A 19,006-nucleotide genomic window follows, 5' to 3' on the forward strand; every position below is an offset into this window, starting at 1 on the left:
TGATGCATTTGTGGTTGTGGTTAGATTCAACAGCTTTGCTGTGCTGTTTTTATTTTTTGGGGAGTTTTTTTGTTTGTTTGTTTTTTGATTATAAGAAGTGAATGGCAGTCCAATGTATAAGATCAGTGTATTCATTAACTTGGCTCAGTGTACACATTTATAGTTTAATCATGAGGTCAGTCACATTGCCTCATGTTCTGCATGAACATGATGTTCTCTTATGATCAAGCCACTGTGAGGTTTGTAGACAGCCTCGGAAACATTGCAGGCGTGGTGTCACAACTTCCTTTTTGCACTCATAGATTTAGATAGACAGGCTCGAGAGTAGCAGACAAGGTAAGTGCCTCACTCCGGGTTTTTAATTTTTAAAATTTTCTTATTTATGCTACTTTACTTTTGTATTTAGTTTGCTTATAATAATTTAATTAGTTTGTAGTTACTTTTACTACTGACTGTATTACCAAAGAATATTAGTTTTCATCATACTTTTTACTACAAGCCAGTGATATACACATTAACTATAAGGAAGATGGTGGTTATGTCTCTGTCTTTCACTAAGGTAGTAGGCAAGTTTCATTTTTTTTAGAATCCACTAGCATCTTGTTACTTTGAGTTCGTTATATGAGATCACCTTAGTTTTGCTTTACATATAAGCTTGTGAGTATTTCATGCACTGCTGGTACTCTACATTGGTGCTTCCTCTGAATTTTTTTGTATACTCTATAAATGGAAATATTTTACGCCTTTGTAGAGCACGCCAGTTCATCGCCATGTCAAACCCAGTCATTAGTCATCAACCTGGTGCAGCTTCTTACGGCACCAACGTGCAGACAGGAGAGTGGAGCACAGGCCTGTGCTCATGCTGTAATGACCTGCTTATCTGTGAGTTTTTCACATTACTGATTACCCAAATTTCAGCTTTCGTGTAATAACGAATAAGAAATCGAAATACTGGACCACAAAATTGACCACAACTTCTTATAAGTAATTGCTAACATATAGAGTGTAGTTGAATAGTCCCACAGTACTTTTATTAATACCTTTTTTCTAAACATCATTAAAAAGTAATTGAAGTTAGCAGGAATTAAGTAAACATAAAATGGGGTAAGACTTTACTGATGAAAAATACATGCAATGTGTACAGTTATTCAAGTTAATCTTAACATTTTAGAGTCTACAATATTACAGAACAGTTTTTAATCTTGTTTATGAAATACATTAATTATGCTGTATAGATATGAAGATGTCTTTTTTACAATAAAATCATGTTACAGTCTAGATATTTTAATCAGTTTAGCATCTTTGTGTAGAAAGTTTACTCAGACATTTGCTGTGTTCATCAGCCATGTTGATCACGTAATGAAATTGAACCTTTGTGTACGTAATAAAACAGTACTATAAAATGTGAGTTATATTTATATATAAATTATAAAACCGTAAGTACATCAGTGGTCTACATGTGGACACCATACATGAGTGTTAAACATACAGCTATTACAGAACTGAGTTACCACTTCCCATCTCCATTCATTGTGGTCCATTCACAACAATGTTGTAGAACATATTACAAGTAATTTTGGTTAACATGTTCCTCCACTCACTCTCTCAATATTGCTTTATTTTTCAGGTGCCCTTGGTTGCATCTGTCCAATTGCAGTGGGCTGCTACACAGCAAACAAGTATGGTGAGAATGCATGCCTAGCATGTGTTCCTGGTGGGATGGCAGCTATGAGGACACACATGAGACTGACCTACGGCATCCAAGTGAGTGTTTGTAGAATATGAAATGTCCTGCCCAGAGACTGTTAGACTTTGTTAATAAATTAACAATAAATAAAATTTAATTGTCATTATTCTCTTTTATAGGGTACAATATGCAATGACGCCCTGATGACCTGCTGCTGTGGAATATTTGAGACTTGTCGAATGGCCAGAGAAATTCGTATTAGAAATGGAGAGGCCTAATATTTCTACAGTAATTTTGTGCTTTGTAGCAGATAACCCCATCACTGCAGGCTATAGATTTGTATTGTCCTTTTTTTTTTCTTTCTGTTTTGTAAGAAATATTTTCTTGGCTTTTCCCAGACTGCTACACATTTAAAATAGACTGTTCAATTTGAAGGTGTTTTTTATAAATATGTGAAAACAACTTCAAATTGAACAGTCTATTTTAAAAACCCAAAGAAAATATTTATGTAAATTTCTATGTCTGGGGAAAAAAATTTGGTTTGGGCAAAAAAAATATATATATTTTTAAATATTATTTTATTTTATTGTCTTTGCTCTACTTTAAAGAAAATATAATATATGTAACCAAAAATGTGGAAATTTTTCACTCTGCACAGATATCACTGGACAATATTTGAAACTTTTTTTAATGACCTAATAAAAAGGCATAATAAACAAACAGACATTATTTCCCCAGCAGTGTTAGCATAAGAAGAAATCAGCCCAGATGAGCTGATCATGTTTAAATGTCATAAATGAATTTAATGAATTGGCTAATGACATTAGACTGAGAGATTGATGTAGATGATAATTTACTATTTAACAGTAATACTAATTCCATTAGTAGAATAGCTTAGAAATGTAGAAGGTGTGGCTTTTTACAGTGAAATTGACATTTTATATGTACGTGTGTATGTATACATATATACACACACATATAGTATATATATGCTGTAATTATGTTCTGTATGGGGTGTTAACAGGCACCAAAGCTACAAGTTAACTCTTCAAGGTTTGTTTAGATGGTTAAGGGGTTCCATGTTTTATACCCTTTCTAAACTTTGAAAACTTTGGGGAAAAAAAAAAAAAAAAGCATTTCTTCATAGGAATATACTAAAGAACGCTGGAACTTTGTTGCCATACAAGTGACCCAATACATGTGATTTAAATAAATATGTATGTTTTAAAAAAAAAAGATATGATAGTTAGTCATTGCTTAGTGTCATCGTTGTGTAATCATGAATCACAGCATACCGGGAAACATCATCATGACTATTTGACATGACTAATCTCATTCAAGATCTCAAATTGGTATTAAACCAGAAAGCTTTTAAAAACTGTATAATTAGTTACTCTTAGGAAATGTTTTTTTTTTTTTTTTTTACCATTCCTCCAAAATCACATACAAGATTATTTTTCTTTACAACACACAATGTTGTGGTAATTGGGTTTCAGCAGTAAACCAAACCGTAATGTACAGGGCAAGATAACATGGAAAAGATATAAGAGAAACTACATTAATACTGAGTAAGCAAGTGTGATTTTAACAGTGGAATATATAAATGTACAGACAGAACAGACTGCTGCTGTAGTGACTGAATTACTATAATGACTATATAGTAACACGATCAGAATTAGGAATGGAGATTTAACAGATTGATAAAAATATAGTCTGTGCAAACAGTACAGCAGTTCAGATTGAAAGAACCAAAGGATCTGCAACAGCAGCTGAAGTGGTTATGAGTTGAGTTGAATTGAGATGGCAAAAAGAAAATAAACAGCTATTTTCATCAGTCATCAAGAATCTGCATATTCTGCCAGAGTGAAGGGATGAAATATGAGGTGTATTGAGTGAAAGGGGTTTTTGAAAGAACATTTTGAAAGCTTCTTCTAGATGCATTTAATGTACCGCTATTACACTGATGGAAGGTCACATGCAATTTTTTGTTACGCGTTTGCATAACCCATTCGATGGATTGTGATCCCTCTGCTTTCCTCGATATTATTTTATACAATAAATGAAAGAACATCATAGATCCAGAATGTGAAAATGAGGTCCTACATGTCTTAAAGTTATTCAATAATCTACAATAATGTGTACCCATGTAATCGTGTCCTGAGCAGAGGATACCCAAAACTTCCTTTGGGTGATGCACAGATACAGATCTCTCCAGACCAACCAGATACTAGATATATCACTGCTGTTATTTTTGTTTGTTTGATTTTTTTTAATGTTATGAAAAAAAGAATTTGTGAAGCTAAAACTAAAGCCAAATCAATACACTACAAGACATTCCTTACAGGGTAAAGTTTAACTAAACTATAAAGTTAATTTGCAAGGCACAAACAGTTCTCATGTTCAGACATCAGTAAAGCACTTCCTTATTTGATTCGTTGATTAATCTAAGAGAAATCCAAAAATGTGTATTTCACTCTCTCCAAATTCAGAGACAATATCTGGATATTATAATATTGACCTCAAAAACATATACTAGTGTAATAATTACATGACCTATACTACCTTCCTCTTTGTGGCCCTCCTTAACTGTTTCTGCTGACGCTTCTTACAAGAAGTTGACCGAATTACCTGTAACTGAGAATCAGCCACAAGTATGTCATCATGGTTGACACCATTCGGTACCAAAGTGATTTTTCTTTGTAACCTGTGCTGAACATTAGAGCAGTTTGCTTGAATATTTCTAAATAATAATAAAGTAATAGTACTTTTTCCGAATATTATATACATCCATTTGAATGTTATCCATCACTGAATATTATATACATCCATTTGAATGTTATCCATCACTGAATATTATATACATCCATTTGAATGTTATCCATCACTGAATATTATATACATCCATTTGATTCCTTGTATCCTTTTTGAAAGACACTAAATGAAAGGTATCCCTTCTAGCCTAGCATTACAAAATACCAAAATTATCTTACCTTTCCAAGCAAACTAGTAGGTTACAAAGACTTGCCTTTGGTCAGACAGTTGCATCTTTACTTAATTCCCAAATTGTTCAAGTATATTATCATGTGTACAGGTACAATATAGTGAAATTCTTACTTGCATGTTCACCAATAAAAACATTACACTGGATACAAATATAATTATCTACATTATTTACATATTTACATTATGAGTGCCAAAAGAACACCTTCTCCAAAAGAATTTCTCCCTTTGCTGTTATAATAATCTCCTCTATTCTGGGAAGGCTTTACACTAGATTTTGTAGCAAGCCCGTGGGGATTTGCCAAAAGATCATTAGTCAGGCGCTGTTCCATTTCATCCCAAAGGTGTTCAGTGGGGTTGAGGTCAAGACTCTGCCCAGGCCTCTCCAACCTTGGCAAACCATGTCTACTGTATATGTATCTTGCTTTGTCCATAGGGGATGTGGTCATTTAGTAGTTAAGATGTTGGACTACTGATTGTAAGGTTGTGAGCTCGAATCCCAGGTCCACCAAGCTACCACTGCTGGGCCTCTGAGCAAAGCCCTTAACCCTCAGTTGCTCAGTTGTATAAAAAATGTGAAAAAATGTAAGTCGCTCTGGATAAGGACATCTGCCAAATGCCATGAATGTATAATGTATGGGGCATTGTTTCACTGCAACAAGGGAAACTGTAATCTTTGTGGCAACTTGGCAACAATACAGCCAACATATGGGTGTGATAGTCAGGTGTGCATTATAGTAAAGGGCTGGCTGCATGGTGACCCTTGGCGTAAATGAATATTTGCATTGGGACACAGTGCCTATGATGGACTGGTGTCCCATCCAGGGGGTATTCCTGCCCAGTGCCATCCTTTCGTGGGTTTGCCCCTGATGCCACCACTTCCCTTAACAGAATGACGCTGTTACTGAATATAAATAAATGAAATTTACAGTATATTTAATATGTGTCTTGTACCTGCAGTATGCAGAGCGACAGGTTTAAAATCTTTAAATGATAGTGTCTGTGTATAACCAGTATAACCAGCGTGTGACAGTTGCAGTACAGTCAGTGGATGATTTAATGCACATGTTCACAACCCTTGTCCTGCAAAATTTTGCTTTCCTTCCCTACTTCCATAGCTTATGCATTGTGGTTTAAGAGAACAACAACAAACAAAACATAACGTTTGCCAGAGGTAACACACAACATACCTACCATCACCTGCCGCCGCCATTTTGGCTCTAATTTATTTATTTATTTTATCCCTTAGATCAAATACTTATATTAAGTGTACATGAGACCAAAAGTCTGAAGTTTGTTCTACACTGTGTAGTGCACTTATTTTACTTGATTATTCAGGATTCTTTTTTCTAGCCTATCACACTCTCTGGGTTAACTGAGTTCCCATACGTAACATTTTAGCGCCGCTCATCTCAGTAAGGCCATTTCTGATTGGTCCTTCTTTGTCGTGACCTGGCAACCGAGTGACATCTCACGGACGCTCGTTCATCTTCCCTGCGCTTTATCTATCACCGACTAAAATTGCGTTATTTATCATTGAATTGGCGATATTTCTAAGCACGTGTTACTTGTAGAAAATGTCGACGCGAACGCTGCCGCTTGTGTTTATTAATCTCGGAGGGGAAATGCTTTACATCTTGGACCAGCGCCTGCGAGCTCAGAATATCCCAACCGACAAAGCTAAGAAAGGTACAGCCAGCTAGCTGCATCTCAGCAGTGTGAACGGCAGGCTAACTCAGTGTGGGTTTATATACTAATAACAACAGAAGGAGTGGCTGTGTGTGTCTGTATGTGTGCCGTGAGTGCCCCCCCCCTTCGTTTTTAATGTTATTTCATTCATTTGCTCTAGTAGTCTGCTTATAAATCAGCGTTCAAGTAGCAGCAGCTGAACCTAACGAACTTGTTTTTGTTTACAGCAGGCATGTGTTTGCAATCAGTAACACATCACAATACTGTTATCAAATATCATCACTAACTCTTTCCTTTGAGGTGGGCAATATTTTTAATAATGTTCTTAGAGAACGCTGATTTTTTTTAAAACATCTTCAGCATCAGAGACAGAATGGTGCTTTAACACAAGTATTTACATGGAAGTTCTGTGTCCTGCTAGTTAAAACACGTGTGTCGGATCAATGCTTCCCTAAATCACATACTTACACTGTATTGCCAAAAGTTTTGGGACACCCCTCCAAATCATTGAATCCAGGGGTTGGGCTTGGCTGCTTAGTTCCAGTGAAAGGAACTCTTAATGCTTCAGCGTACCAAGACATTTTGGACACTTTTATGCTCCCAACTTTGTGGGAACAGATTGGGGATGCATAAATCAGTGCACAAATCAACGTCCATAAAGACATGGAGGAGCGAGTTTGGTGTGGAGGAACTTGACTGGCCTGTACAGAGTCCTGTCCTCAACCTGATAGAACATCTTTGGGATGAATTAGGGTGGAGACTGCGAGCCAGGCCAAAACTGGGACGTCTGCCTTTACCTACACATGAATTTAATATAGAGTTGGCCCGCCCTTTGCAGCTATAACAGCTTCAACTCTTCTGGGAAGGTTTTCCACAAGGTTTAGGAGTGTGTTTATGAGAATTTTTGATCATTCCACTAGAAGCGCATTTGTGAGGTCAGGCACTGATGTTGGACGAGAAGGTCTGTCTCACAGTCTCCGCTCTAATTAATCCCAAATGTGTTCTATGGGGTTGAGGTCAGGACTCTGTGCAGGCCAGTCAAGTTCCTCCACACCAAACTCCCTCATCCATGTCTTTATGAACCTTGCTTTGTGCACTGGTGTGCAGTCATGTTGGAACAGTAAGGAGTCATCCCCAAACTGTTCCCACAAAGTTGGGAGCATAAAAGTGTCCAAAATGTCTTGGTACGCTGAAGCATTAAGAGTTCCTTTCACTGGAACTAAGCAGCCAAGCCCAACCCCTGGATTCAATGATTTGGAGGGGTGCTCCAAAACTTTTGGCAATACAGTGTAAGTATGTGATTTAGGGAAGCATTGATCTGACACACGTGTTTTAACTAGCAGGACACAGAACTTCCATGTAAATACTTTTGGGAGCATGAAATTGTCCAAAATGTCTTGGTATGTTGAAGCATTAAGAGTTCCTTTCACTGGAACTAAGGGGCTGAGCCCAACCCCTGTAAAACAACATCTGAATTCAATGATTTGGAGGGGTGTCCAAAAACTTTTAGTAGTATAGTGGCAGTATAGTGTGTTAGCTCCAGATTAGAGAAAACTACTGCTTCAGTAGGTGAGTGTTTATTTTTTTTAATTGAGAGGTGATGCTTAACAGAACCTCATTCAGCATATTTGGTGGAGCCTTTAACCCAATGCGACTTATTGTTGAGTAAAGATACATGATGCTAGAATTTGAGCTCCAATATGCTGCCAAACAACTGAGCTACAGAACACAGAACCCTTAAAGTCAAAGTTCAATAAATATATTACTTTTTTTTTTTTTTTGAAAGAGCTTTGGCCAAAGAACATAGATACAAAACCACATTGTTTGTTTTTCTAGTTAGTGGTTGTGATATGAGAACTAATATCAGCACATATCTAATTATAAACAGAACAGTTACAATAATCTGAATTTTACAGTTTAAACTAGTGTTTTTTAACCACGATGCATTTGAAATGTGAAGTGCAGACATGAAGTGGCAAAATGAGTAGGTGTTGTCACTATGGTGACTGTGTAGCCAGCAATAGCTTTCACAAAGTGTTCAACATGTCCTTTTGCAATCTTCATAGCCACTGTAGCAGGATGGATAGAGGAAGACAGAAAAAGAGGTATTGTTGTTCCCCCGCTTGCTTTGCTAATGGCTATATAGCAAAGTAGCATCTGCAGGAGCAGAACACCATGCTGGGTAGAGTTGGGGCTTTTTTTCATCATGGCAAATTATTTGTTATCAGTTATATGAACGCAGGAATAATTAATGTCAACAGAAGATCCAAGACAGTACTTATGTTCCAGTGTAACAACTTAGTGATACTGTATATATATATATATATATATATATATATATATATATATATATATATATATATATATATATATATATATATATATATATATATATTAGTCTATGAGTACATACAAGCTTGTAGATGGCATGCTGTTTGCTTGGGTTCAAGCTCCTTTAACTTAACATGAATGTATTGTCATCTAATATTTCTCTTATTTCTATTTGTTCTATTTCTCTGTTCTGTGTTATGATAGTGATGAATGACATTATTACCACAATGTTCAACAAGAAATTCTTAGAGGAGCTGTTCAAGCCACAAGAGCTGTATTCCAAGAAAGCTTTGAGGACAGTCTTCGATCGACTTGCCCATGCCTCTATTATGAGACTTAACCAAGCCAGTATGGACAAGGTAATATCAGGAATTCTAAGTCATCCCAGGCTTACACACACATGCAGTGGGGTGAGTTTAGTGTGCCTGCACAACCACAGTGGACTGTAGAATGAAAAAAACCTAAAGGTCAAGCCACAGCACAAGAACTTCGTACATTATAAATAACACCGGGGTACGATAATGTGTAATCAGTCTAATCATGAATAGGTGCATACAATGCAGGATGTAAATTGTTTCGGTATACGTAACATCTCACATCACATTTCAAATAATAGACTAATTAGTAAATGATGTCAGTTAATGTTTGAGGGCACCATCACAATGTTCATTCACTGGAACTACTCAAATGCCCACTGCACCCAACATCAGTGCCTGACCTCACTAATGCTTTTGTAAATGGATGAGCAAATCCATACAGCCATACTCCAAAATCAGGTTAGAAGCCTTCCTCAACGAGTAGAACAGCAAAGTAGGGAATAAATCCGATAATAATAATAAAAAAAAAAAAGAAAAGAAAAACAGACAGGTATCCACAATCTTTTAATCATATAGTGTATGATATAGGTAGGGGTGGGCAGTATGGCAGAAATATATCAAAATACTTGAAGATTTATTTGATACAAAATATGTATCACAAGTCTGAGAGCAAACTGCCAGCAAAACAGCTGTATTGTATTTATTAAAAAATGAGTATTTAAAATCAATACTTTTATGGAAGAAATAAAGAATTATAATATGAAATGGCTCTCCAGTTTCCTCCTATTTTCTAAAAAACAACTAGTAGGTTTATTGGCTATGCTTAATTGCCCCTAGGGGTGACTTAGTGTGTACATTTGTGTGCTTAGTGCCCTAGAGTGGATTGCTTTCTCATTCAGGGTGTATTCTTGCCCAAAATAAAGCAGTTATTAGACATGAATGAATGACTAAATGAACTGAAAGATTGAATGCCAACATGTAATAAATCCTAACAGCTGCTTCCACTCGGAGTTTATACCTGAAATAAAAAATATTCGCAGATTCTAAGAAAAGTAGATCAGACATTAGCATAAATGGTCGCAGGTTATATTGCTCCCATATTTATAATTGGCTATACTTTGACACACTTCATTTAACTTGTTTTCTTAGATGAGGGATATCCAATTATACATTTCAAATATGGGCTTTCATTCTATTGTATTCTAAGTAAATAATATTGTTTATTATGATAAGCTCCAAAGATTAATGTCAGTTTGCAAGAGTCTACTTACTAAATTATGTGCCAAATGGCTCCCTCTGGTGTGTGTGTTCAGATTTATGAAATATTCCTGTGAAGATGTTAATGTATTTGCTATGGGTTTTTCCCTTGTACAGCTTTATGATTTGATGACCATGGCATTTAAATATCAAGTCTTGTTATGCCCTCGTCCTAAAGATATTCTACTTGTGACCTTTAACCATATGGATGCAATAAAGGACTTTGTACGGGATACCCCCAGCATTCTGAGCCAAGTGGATGAAACATACAGGCAACTCATAGAGGTAAGCTAGCTCTCCTGTGTCATTGAATATTTGTTGTGTTACTTTTATTTTTAGGCAAATGCTATGTTTTATATACCAAATATTATATCAAAGTAAAATATTTAACATGTGTATCATTTGAATTCACTTTTCAGATATATACTCCTTTATCTGGTGGGGAATTTCAGCTAATTAGGCAAACATTGCTCATCTTCTTTCAGGATATGCATATAAGAGTAAGCTAACCTTCTAATTTAAATATACAAGAACAATCTAAATGCATTAGTAAGTGTGCATAAGCCATTAGTGTTTATTATTAACTATATAAAGTTTTTTATATAAGGTTTAGAAACGAAATACTTTTTGGCTGTTTTTATAGGTATCCATATTTCTGAAGGATAAAGTACAAAACTCCAATGGACGCTTTGTACTTCCGACATCAGGACCTGTTCCATATGGATCACACTCCCCAGGACTTATACGGTAACTTCTTCCATATAGCTGTTGTTGTGGATAAAGTGTGTCAGGTTTGAAGAAAAAGATACTATTAGAGGGAAAATCAGCCATTAGAGAAAAATTGTGAAAGATGTATTTAGATTAGTGATTAATCTGATAATTGTGTAATTGGTATTATTACTGCTAGAACTAATTCTAAAACTCTTTTTAATCATAATTTCTAAATTTAACAAGATGTCTCTGTGTAAAGCAAAACAAACACATCCAACAGCTGTTCATGGACAGTAATGTATTTAATGACCCATTCTGTGAAATCCAAATATGAAACCCTCAGCACTGTCTAAAAATTTGTCTAACATTGTAAGAAATGGTCTGCTGATGCATCCTTCCTGTTGTGCTTATTGAACACTTAACACGTTTCTTTTCCCTGGTTTCCAGAATGTTTAGCTGTAATGGTGAGGAGGTGAAGAGGTTACAGTTTCGTGATGGGGGAAACTACATAGCTGCTCTCCGTGAGGGCTCTTTCGAGCTGTTTGGTGACCGAGTTATCAAACTAGGCACGAACATGTGAGTTTCACTACACCACTCAACCTTAAAGGGAATTGTATGATTACTTGGGGTTTCCCCCATCAAAATGTAACCTCATGTTTAAGGCCTTCTATAAAAATCTGATATTTTAAGTAACCACTAAAACATGACTGAGTGTGCTGTTACAGGAAAATCCAGGGGCGGTGTGGTGCAGCCTGATATAAAAAAAAAAAAACTGTTACTGTCACCACCCTGATTATTTTCCATTAAGAGTATGTCCTGTAGCGTTAGATTGCTCTTATACTATAGTGAATGCAATTTGTTATTAAATACAAAATAATACAGCAGATTTTTTTATTATGAATTCATGTTTAATGTATGTGAAACAAATAGCCTTACCTTCAACTGTTGAACAAAGAGTGTTGGGCTGACATTTCCTTCCTTTCTTCCAAAAAATGCAGAGTAAGCATCTTCTCACAGAAAGTTTGCCATGAGCGTGGATTGTGCACCACACAAGTTCATATAAGCACATTACAACTAGCGTATGAGTATGTATGCTATCATAGAAAATTTATCAAGCAATCAGAATGGGACTACAGAGCTGCAATATAAATCGTTATAAAACATTTTGAGATCTACAGATATGTCAATCTGAAACTCCATTTGTTGAATTTTAAAACATCAGGTGTTGAATTTCCCTTTACAGGTACAGCGTAAGCCGTCCTGTGGAAACACACATGTCTGGAACCTCTAAAATGTCTTCACAACATACAAAGGTAAGGGACTGAATTATTTCAGTCTAAATTATTTCAATTATTATATACTTTATACAAACAAATCCCTAATCGTCTAAATAAGTGAGCATGTGTGTTTCTTTAGCAGTAAGCTGCCTTATAATAAATATAGCAAATGTTTGCATTTATTTTGCATGAATCCTTCCTTTATTAAGGTCAACACAATACCAAACCCACTGGCAAAGGAAGAGCTGAATCTGCTTGCTAAACTGATGGGAGGTTTAGAGGTTCGAAAACCAAGCAACGCTGATTCTGGTTTCCGTGTCAACCTCTTTGCTACAGATGAGGAGGAAGAGTGAGTTGTTATTTGAATGATTCTCTAATTGCTTTAGACCAGAACAGTGAATATATTTTACACAAACCGATTGCTTAGTTTTTTTTATTTCACTGAAACAGCAATGTTACTTTGAATAACTGAAATGGTCATTTTCTCCCACAGAGAGGCTTTGATCTCAAGACCAGCAGAGCTGTCTTATGGAGTTATAAATATCCAAGCAACCAAGGTAAGAAGGATACTGTCTAGAATGACATCTAGAATGACAAAGTTTTCTATAGTGGCTTTTAGTGTTTAATTGTACCACTTCTTATGTCTCTTTGCTGCTACAATCTGGAATCTGATTGGTCAGAAGTGCTGACAGTGGTGCTATAATTTCAAATGACAGGTTTTTCTATATTAACAAATACCAGATGATTTCCATAATAGATATTATAATGTTGTGCAATATTTAACAAATAAACAAATTAAAACAAATAAACTTAGTAAAGCCATCTGTTGGAGTAGTCCACCATGGGTGAGTCTTCTGTGCAGGGGACTTCTGCTTTCATGTTTCTCTGTAACATAGCAAGCTTCCTGGGGTTTTATTGGTCTTACTAAATTTAAGTGAGAGAACTAAATAGTGGCTAGTGAGGGAAGTGCCTGCTTATAGCTGCTATATCATAAATCGAAAGAGGAACTAACTAAACTTTAAAGGGGTGGAAGTATAATATTTTTTACATTAATAGATTAAAGATTGTATTGTTTTATTAGAGGAATAAAACACATCAGGACATGCTATCTGCAATACACAACCCCATCATTGATTATTTTCCTGTAACAGTATGCCACAAAATCTTTTAGTCCTTACACTAATCATAGTACCAAACACTGACTGCAAATGGTCCTGACATGTTCTGACAGAGCACAGCTTAATAGGCTTGTCAGTTCTTTGAATGATTACCCATTTAGCAGATAGGAGAACATTCTTCATGACCTCACTGGTCACCTTCACTGTTTTTCAGGATAATCAGGCCAATGCAGAATTGGCAAAGATCATGGGGGAGTTCACAGAGGCAGAGGAGCCGGTTCCAAGCTCCAGCAGCAAAGGTGATGACCTTTTGGCCATGATGGATGGCCTCTGATGTGCAGTGAATAGGTATTCGGCTTCTGTAGAACAGTCTAGGTTGTGTATGGTGTGCTTCAGTATCTCAAACAGAGAACTGAAAGAGCAGCCATCTCCCAAAACACCAACAACTAGGAGCTGATATGTGTTTGTGCTGGTAGAGTCGATCATTGTCAGACACCGTCCATCTTGTTCAGGTGCAGCCGTTGTTGGGGATTCTTTAAGTCTGAGCAGTTGCTGTGAAGTCGTAACTCAATGTAAATTTACACCTTGGTGATGTCACTGGACAAGCCACTTATTCCATCAACAAATGTCATTTATGGACACTGACTCCATAAAAAATCGAAATAGAGGTGAGAATTTTTCAACTTTAAAAAAAAAATTAAAATAAAGTTAAAATGGACTCATTACGAATGAGATCATAACAATAGCAAAACATCAGGACAGTAACAGCTTTCAGAAATGCACATACTATACAAAACTTTACAGCTAACATTAACTATAGAATAATTATTGATTTCACCGTACATAGCCTAGCCAGCTACTGGCTATAAATAAGCCAACTAGAAAAAGAACGAAAACACTTCTAAGAAAAGCAATGTCTTGTGGAGGTCCTGTGAACTGAAGTAATCTGAGTGTTACCTTTCTCACAACAAGACTGATATCACTTTAATTAAGATTTGCACTTGTAGCTGTGGTTTACCACTTTGTATTTCCATGCCAACTATTTGTAGAAGCTTTAATACCCACATACACGACATTACACTACATCTATAATAACCTCGTTGCATTATAACACCCTGTGAAGTGTTTTGCTTAGAGTAGCTTAAAAAAGCATCATGGAATATATATGCCAATACAATGTCATCAGTTCTTCGGTGGCTGTGTACTGCATACTGCGTTTAGTAAATAAATATTGATATATGGTCCAAGTACATGATAGCAATTCAATGAACCTTGTCAAAACTAAGGAACGTAACTACAAATCAAGTCTCCATATGGGAATAATATATTTACATCTGTTGAACAATCAGAGCACAGATGGAGTAAAGAGTGCACATTTTGCTGTTTGAGCATTGTGTACTAGTATAAATGTGGATCATGTTGATCATTTTAGCTTGGCTGAATGCGTGGCAGCTTGTGAACCTTAGGTGAAATAATTACAGGTGTACTCTAAATTACTTACAAATTAAACAATCTGAATGAATTAGTATAAACGCATCGGTTAACTATCAGAGTTAACTGTCCCTAAAATAAAAGCAGATAAATTGAAAGGTCTCTGCATGTTGTTTTATTCTGTGGTCCTGTCTTTTCACACTTTGATCTATCACACACAAACATACACACGCATGACCTTTAGATCTGAAAACTGATTAGTCCCTTTACATGAAATGCACTGAGGTGCTATAGAGCTCCTGGAACTCGCTTTACTGTTCACTGAAAATGTGATTTTTTTTATTATTTTTTTTAGAAATTTGAGTTTACACATGTATTTTATGTTTATTTATTTTACCATCTAGAAGAAGCGATGTGTAGATGTCTACAGGTCTGTTGATATTGTATAAAACACCCTTCTTCTGAATATGTGTATGACATACACTGTTTATAGAACATTCATTTGATTTTCTGTTGTGCATGTTCATTCAGTCATGCTGTTCATTCATACATAATTCACAAATAAAAACTATGGAAACAAAAAAAGATGTGCTTCCTTAACGATATAAAACATTGTTTAGCTTAGTGTTACAATTAGATTACAACTACTAGAGGTATGCTTATGATATTTTATGTGCAGGAAATGTGTGTGGATCATGGCACCAGTTCTATTTTAACTGTAATATCCTGTGGAAGAGTATATGCAATTTCATGTTCAATTAAACTTCCCATTCTTCCCATCCCCATTCTGTAAATATTTGATGATTGATATGTATAGTTTTACTTCCATGTGTATAAACTATAATATTATGTCTATGTAAAGTATAAGATTATGGAAAGAAAGTCAAAAAGCCCCCCTGTGTTTCAAGAATATAACCAAAGCATTATTTTTGGAAAACATGCTGTCTCCACATGCTTCTAGGCTGATTGGAGTCTCTAAATTGCCCGTAGTGTGTGATTGCGTGAGTGTGTGTGTGCCCTGCAATGGGTTGGCACTCCGTCCACCGTGTATCCTGCCTTGATGCCCGATGACTCCTGAGATGGCACAGGCTCCCTGTGACCCGAGGATAGATCAGATAAGCGGTACAGACAATGAAAATGCTGTCTCCATAGACAACAAGCTCAATAATAAATACGATAACTTTGATAATGATGGGTGCTGATATATGCAGTGGTGTGCTGGAGCAGTAAGGTCACTGAAGCTGACACCAAAAGGATCAATAAGCTGATCAGGAATGGTGGATCCATATTTGGTATGTAGCCAGATTTGGCTAGGGGGTACATGACAAGAGGACAACACTGCTCACCCATACCATAGAACAGTTCTTTCTGCAAAAGACCACCAAAGAGTTGTGAATTATCTTTTTCCCAGTTGAAATCAACTTCTCCCCTTTCTGTAAGGAAGGATATTTTAAAAACCTAAATAATTTACTGCATTTGGCAGATATCGTTATTGAGAACAACTGACATTTATACATCTGAGAATTAAGGGCCTTTCCCTGCTCCAATCAGCTAGCCAACATCTTAACCATATTGCTTAATGTTATGTCAGTAGTTGTTGCATATGTTCATGTAAACAGTTTTTCTCTTTTTTGTTACTCATTATATACTTATTTTATAAGTTATTAGTATAAGTATATTATATTTTCTTATCAAACCTATTTGCTGTTACTTTCTTATTGCTATTTGTGTTGTCTTGAGCATATTGACACAAAATTTTTGTGTTCAATGGATCAAATGTTAGGAAAATCGTAAGGGGAAAAAAAAAAACGTGGCTATGCGACTTGAATCCCAGAATCTGATTTTAAGATCTTTACAATATTGACACTCTTGCATCTGTTATCTATTATTGCTATTATGTCCTCTGTATTTTTTTGAGTCTATCTATTATATACAAAACAGAAATGACTTTTAGTACTAGAACATTGCCTATAACTGCCTGTCAGAAAATTCTTTCTTTTTACATGGGTGCACCAGAAATTTATGCATGGCACACTGACAGACTGTGAAACTGCTAATATCAGTTACAGTATTTAGCAACTTGGTTTGCTAACAGCAAGAAAGTGTGTTTTTTCCTTTTTCTTTTTTTCTTGATAATCCTGTCACACATTGAGTAACAGACAGTCTGCTCCTTTTTGCAGTGCACACTGATCATTGGCTAAAGATTCAGACTAGTCATCACGTCCCGCTGCCCACCCTGTCTCTCGTTCACCCACACAGCCAACACAGTAAGGCTTTTGATGACATTTTCTAATAAGCAATTCTGAAACTCCTCTATTCATTTGTATAGTCGTGGGAGAGACATTCTGCTCCTACACATGAATGAATGAATCACAGTCACACTCATTCCCAGTGAGAACTCCAATCTGGGTGCCCATTTGTTCTTCTTAAACATATGCATGTGCAACAATTTTCAGTACTCACTTTTAGAAACCCTTGACATCAATGGACACATCTCCATTTCTACGTTTCTGTTTACTTTATTGAGTACCTATTGTTCATTTCATTCTTATCCACTTTTAATTTCTGCACAATCCAGCACTTTAAATCATGACTAGCGGCAAAGCACGCTGCCCCGTGACATCTTAAAACAAATACCACAATCACATGCTCTCAATTTCAGTTATGGGTAAATGAAAGAATGCCAAAACGTGTAGTATGAAATATGAATGTATATAGTTTGCCAGAGACAATAACTTTGCTATTGAATGCTTATATTTGTACTGTTGTTGGTTAACTGTTATTTTGGAGATGATGGATCCAGAGCCTATGCTGAAAACTATGGACAGTTTAGCCAATCCACCTACTGGTATGTGTTGGGATGTGGGAGGAAACTGCTGGAGGAAATTGCTGTGTTTTATTCTAACAATTTAATTTACACGTTTACTACTATGCATTATCTTATCTTTTGATTTTCTGAAAAGTGTCTTCCCCTTTTTAAGGGTAGCCTACTTGCAAAACATGATTCACTCATTTTCCAACCAGAAACCTGTAGGTCGTCCAATTTTAAGCCACTGGGCCGATAACGAGTTTCATACTGCTAAATGCAAGAGCTGCGCTGAGTCAAGGCAGGAAAATGAAACCAGCTATGAAAGAAAGACTTGTATGTTGACAAGCTGCCCACTCTAAACTGAAGCTGCTGGTGTAGGTGGGCTTAGTGAGGAGACACTAAAATAGCACCTCTCCTAGGTCTTGTGCATGAAAGAATAAGGATAAGGTAGCATAGATGTAAAGCTGCTAGTCTTTAAGTCTCCACAGCAACTTAATCTGCTTTTCTGGCTGTTTCAATGTAGCAGACTACAGAACATAAAATTAAACTGTGATTCAATTAATCCTGCTGAAAGTCCATCTTGGATTGACCCACTGCAACAGCACTGCCTGGTAAGTTATTTTTAAACTTCCTAATTACTTGATCTATAAATGCATGAGGTTATCAGACTGCCTTACTGTTAGGTTATTTTCTTTGAAACAACAGGAATATGATGTTAATTGAAGAGCAATAATTCAGAGGTTAATTTTTAAAAAAATACATAAATTAAATAATTATAAAATAAATTTGACCAGCTTGCCTCGTGTTTTGGAAATCCGTAGCTGGTCAGCTGGTCAGTATATATATATATATATATATATATATATATATATATATATATATATAGCTCTGGAAAAATATGAGACCACTGCAAAATAATCAGTTTCTTATGCTTTTTTTTCTTACAACACATCAAAATAACCCAAGATCATGCAGTATTTGCAGAGCTTTAATAACTCAAATAAAACAAAATGCTAATAATTTGTAAACAAATTATGTCAATGCTTTGGCTAAATAACATTACGAAATCAGTATTTTCATGTGTTTTGGCTCCATGCTCTTCACCATTGCTGTTGGGGAACTTTATATCACTCTTTTTGCAAAAAAGCAAACAGCTCAGCTTTGCTTGATGGTTTGTGACCATCCATCCTCCTCTTGATGACATTCCAGAGGTTTTCAATAGGGTTCAGATTGGGCAGGGGTCTCTTATTTTATTTCCAGAGCTGTATATTTGTTTTCTATTTCTATTTCCATCTATTCTAATATAATCTGCTCATTTCTTGAATGAAATCACACAGAATACACGCTAGCCTAAAAAAAAAAAAAAAAAAAAAAACAAT

The 19,006-nt window shown here is 35.9% G+C and overlaps 2 protein-coding genes across 3 annotated transcripts; both read left to right on the forward strand.

Annotated features, from left to right (window-relative positions):
- Window positions 1-199: 199 nt before the first annotated feature.
- Window positions 200-2,411, forward strand: LOC131358258 (cornifelin-like). Its single transcript, XM_058397898.1, has 4 exons — window positions 200-336; window positions 752-882; window positions 1,628-1,764; window positions 1,867-2,411. Exons 2-4 carry the CDS (start codon window positions 771-773, stop codon window positions 1,963-1,965), a joined length of 348 nt encoding a protein of 115 aa, XP_058253881.1. The 5' UTR covers window positions 200-336; window positions 752-770; the 3' UTR covers window positions 1,966-2,411.
- Window positions 2,412-6,141: 3,730 nt separating this feature from the next.
- On the forward strand, window positions 6,142-15,599 carry oscp1b (organic solute carrier partner 1b). 2 transcript variants are annotated; one of them, XM_058400754.1, is made up of 11 exons: window positions 6,142-6,376; window positions 8,443-8,481; window positions 8,912-9,066; window positions 10,399-10,566; window positions 10,701-10,781; window positions 10,925-11,028; window positions 11,440-11,568; window positions 12,236-12,305; window positions 12,479-12,618; window positions 12,763-12,826; window positions 13,602-15,599. In XM_058400754.1, the coding sequence occupies exons 1-11, from the start codon at window positions 6,265-6,267 to the stop codon at window positions 13,719-13,721; spliced, it is 1,182 nt and encodes a 393-aa protein (XP_058256737.1). In that variant the 5' UTR covers window positions 6,142-6,264; the 3' UTR covers window positions 13,722-15,599. The 2 variants fall into 2 exon arrangements, with proteins under 2 accessions (XP_058256737.1, XP_058256748.1); XM_058400765.1 differs by lacking the exon at window positions 8,443-8,481.
- Window positions 15,600-19,006: the final 3,407 nt, after the last annotated feature.

Source organism: Hemibagrus wyckioides, linkage group LG01 (genome assembly GCF_019097595.1).
Source record: "Hemibagrus wyckioides isolate EC202008001 linkage group LG01, SWU_Hwy_1.0, whole genome shotgun sequence".
In the NCBI taxonomy this organism is placed as follows: Eukaryota; Metazoa; Chordata; class Actinopteri; order Siluriformes; family Bagridae; genus Hemibagrus; species Hemibagrus wyckioides.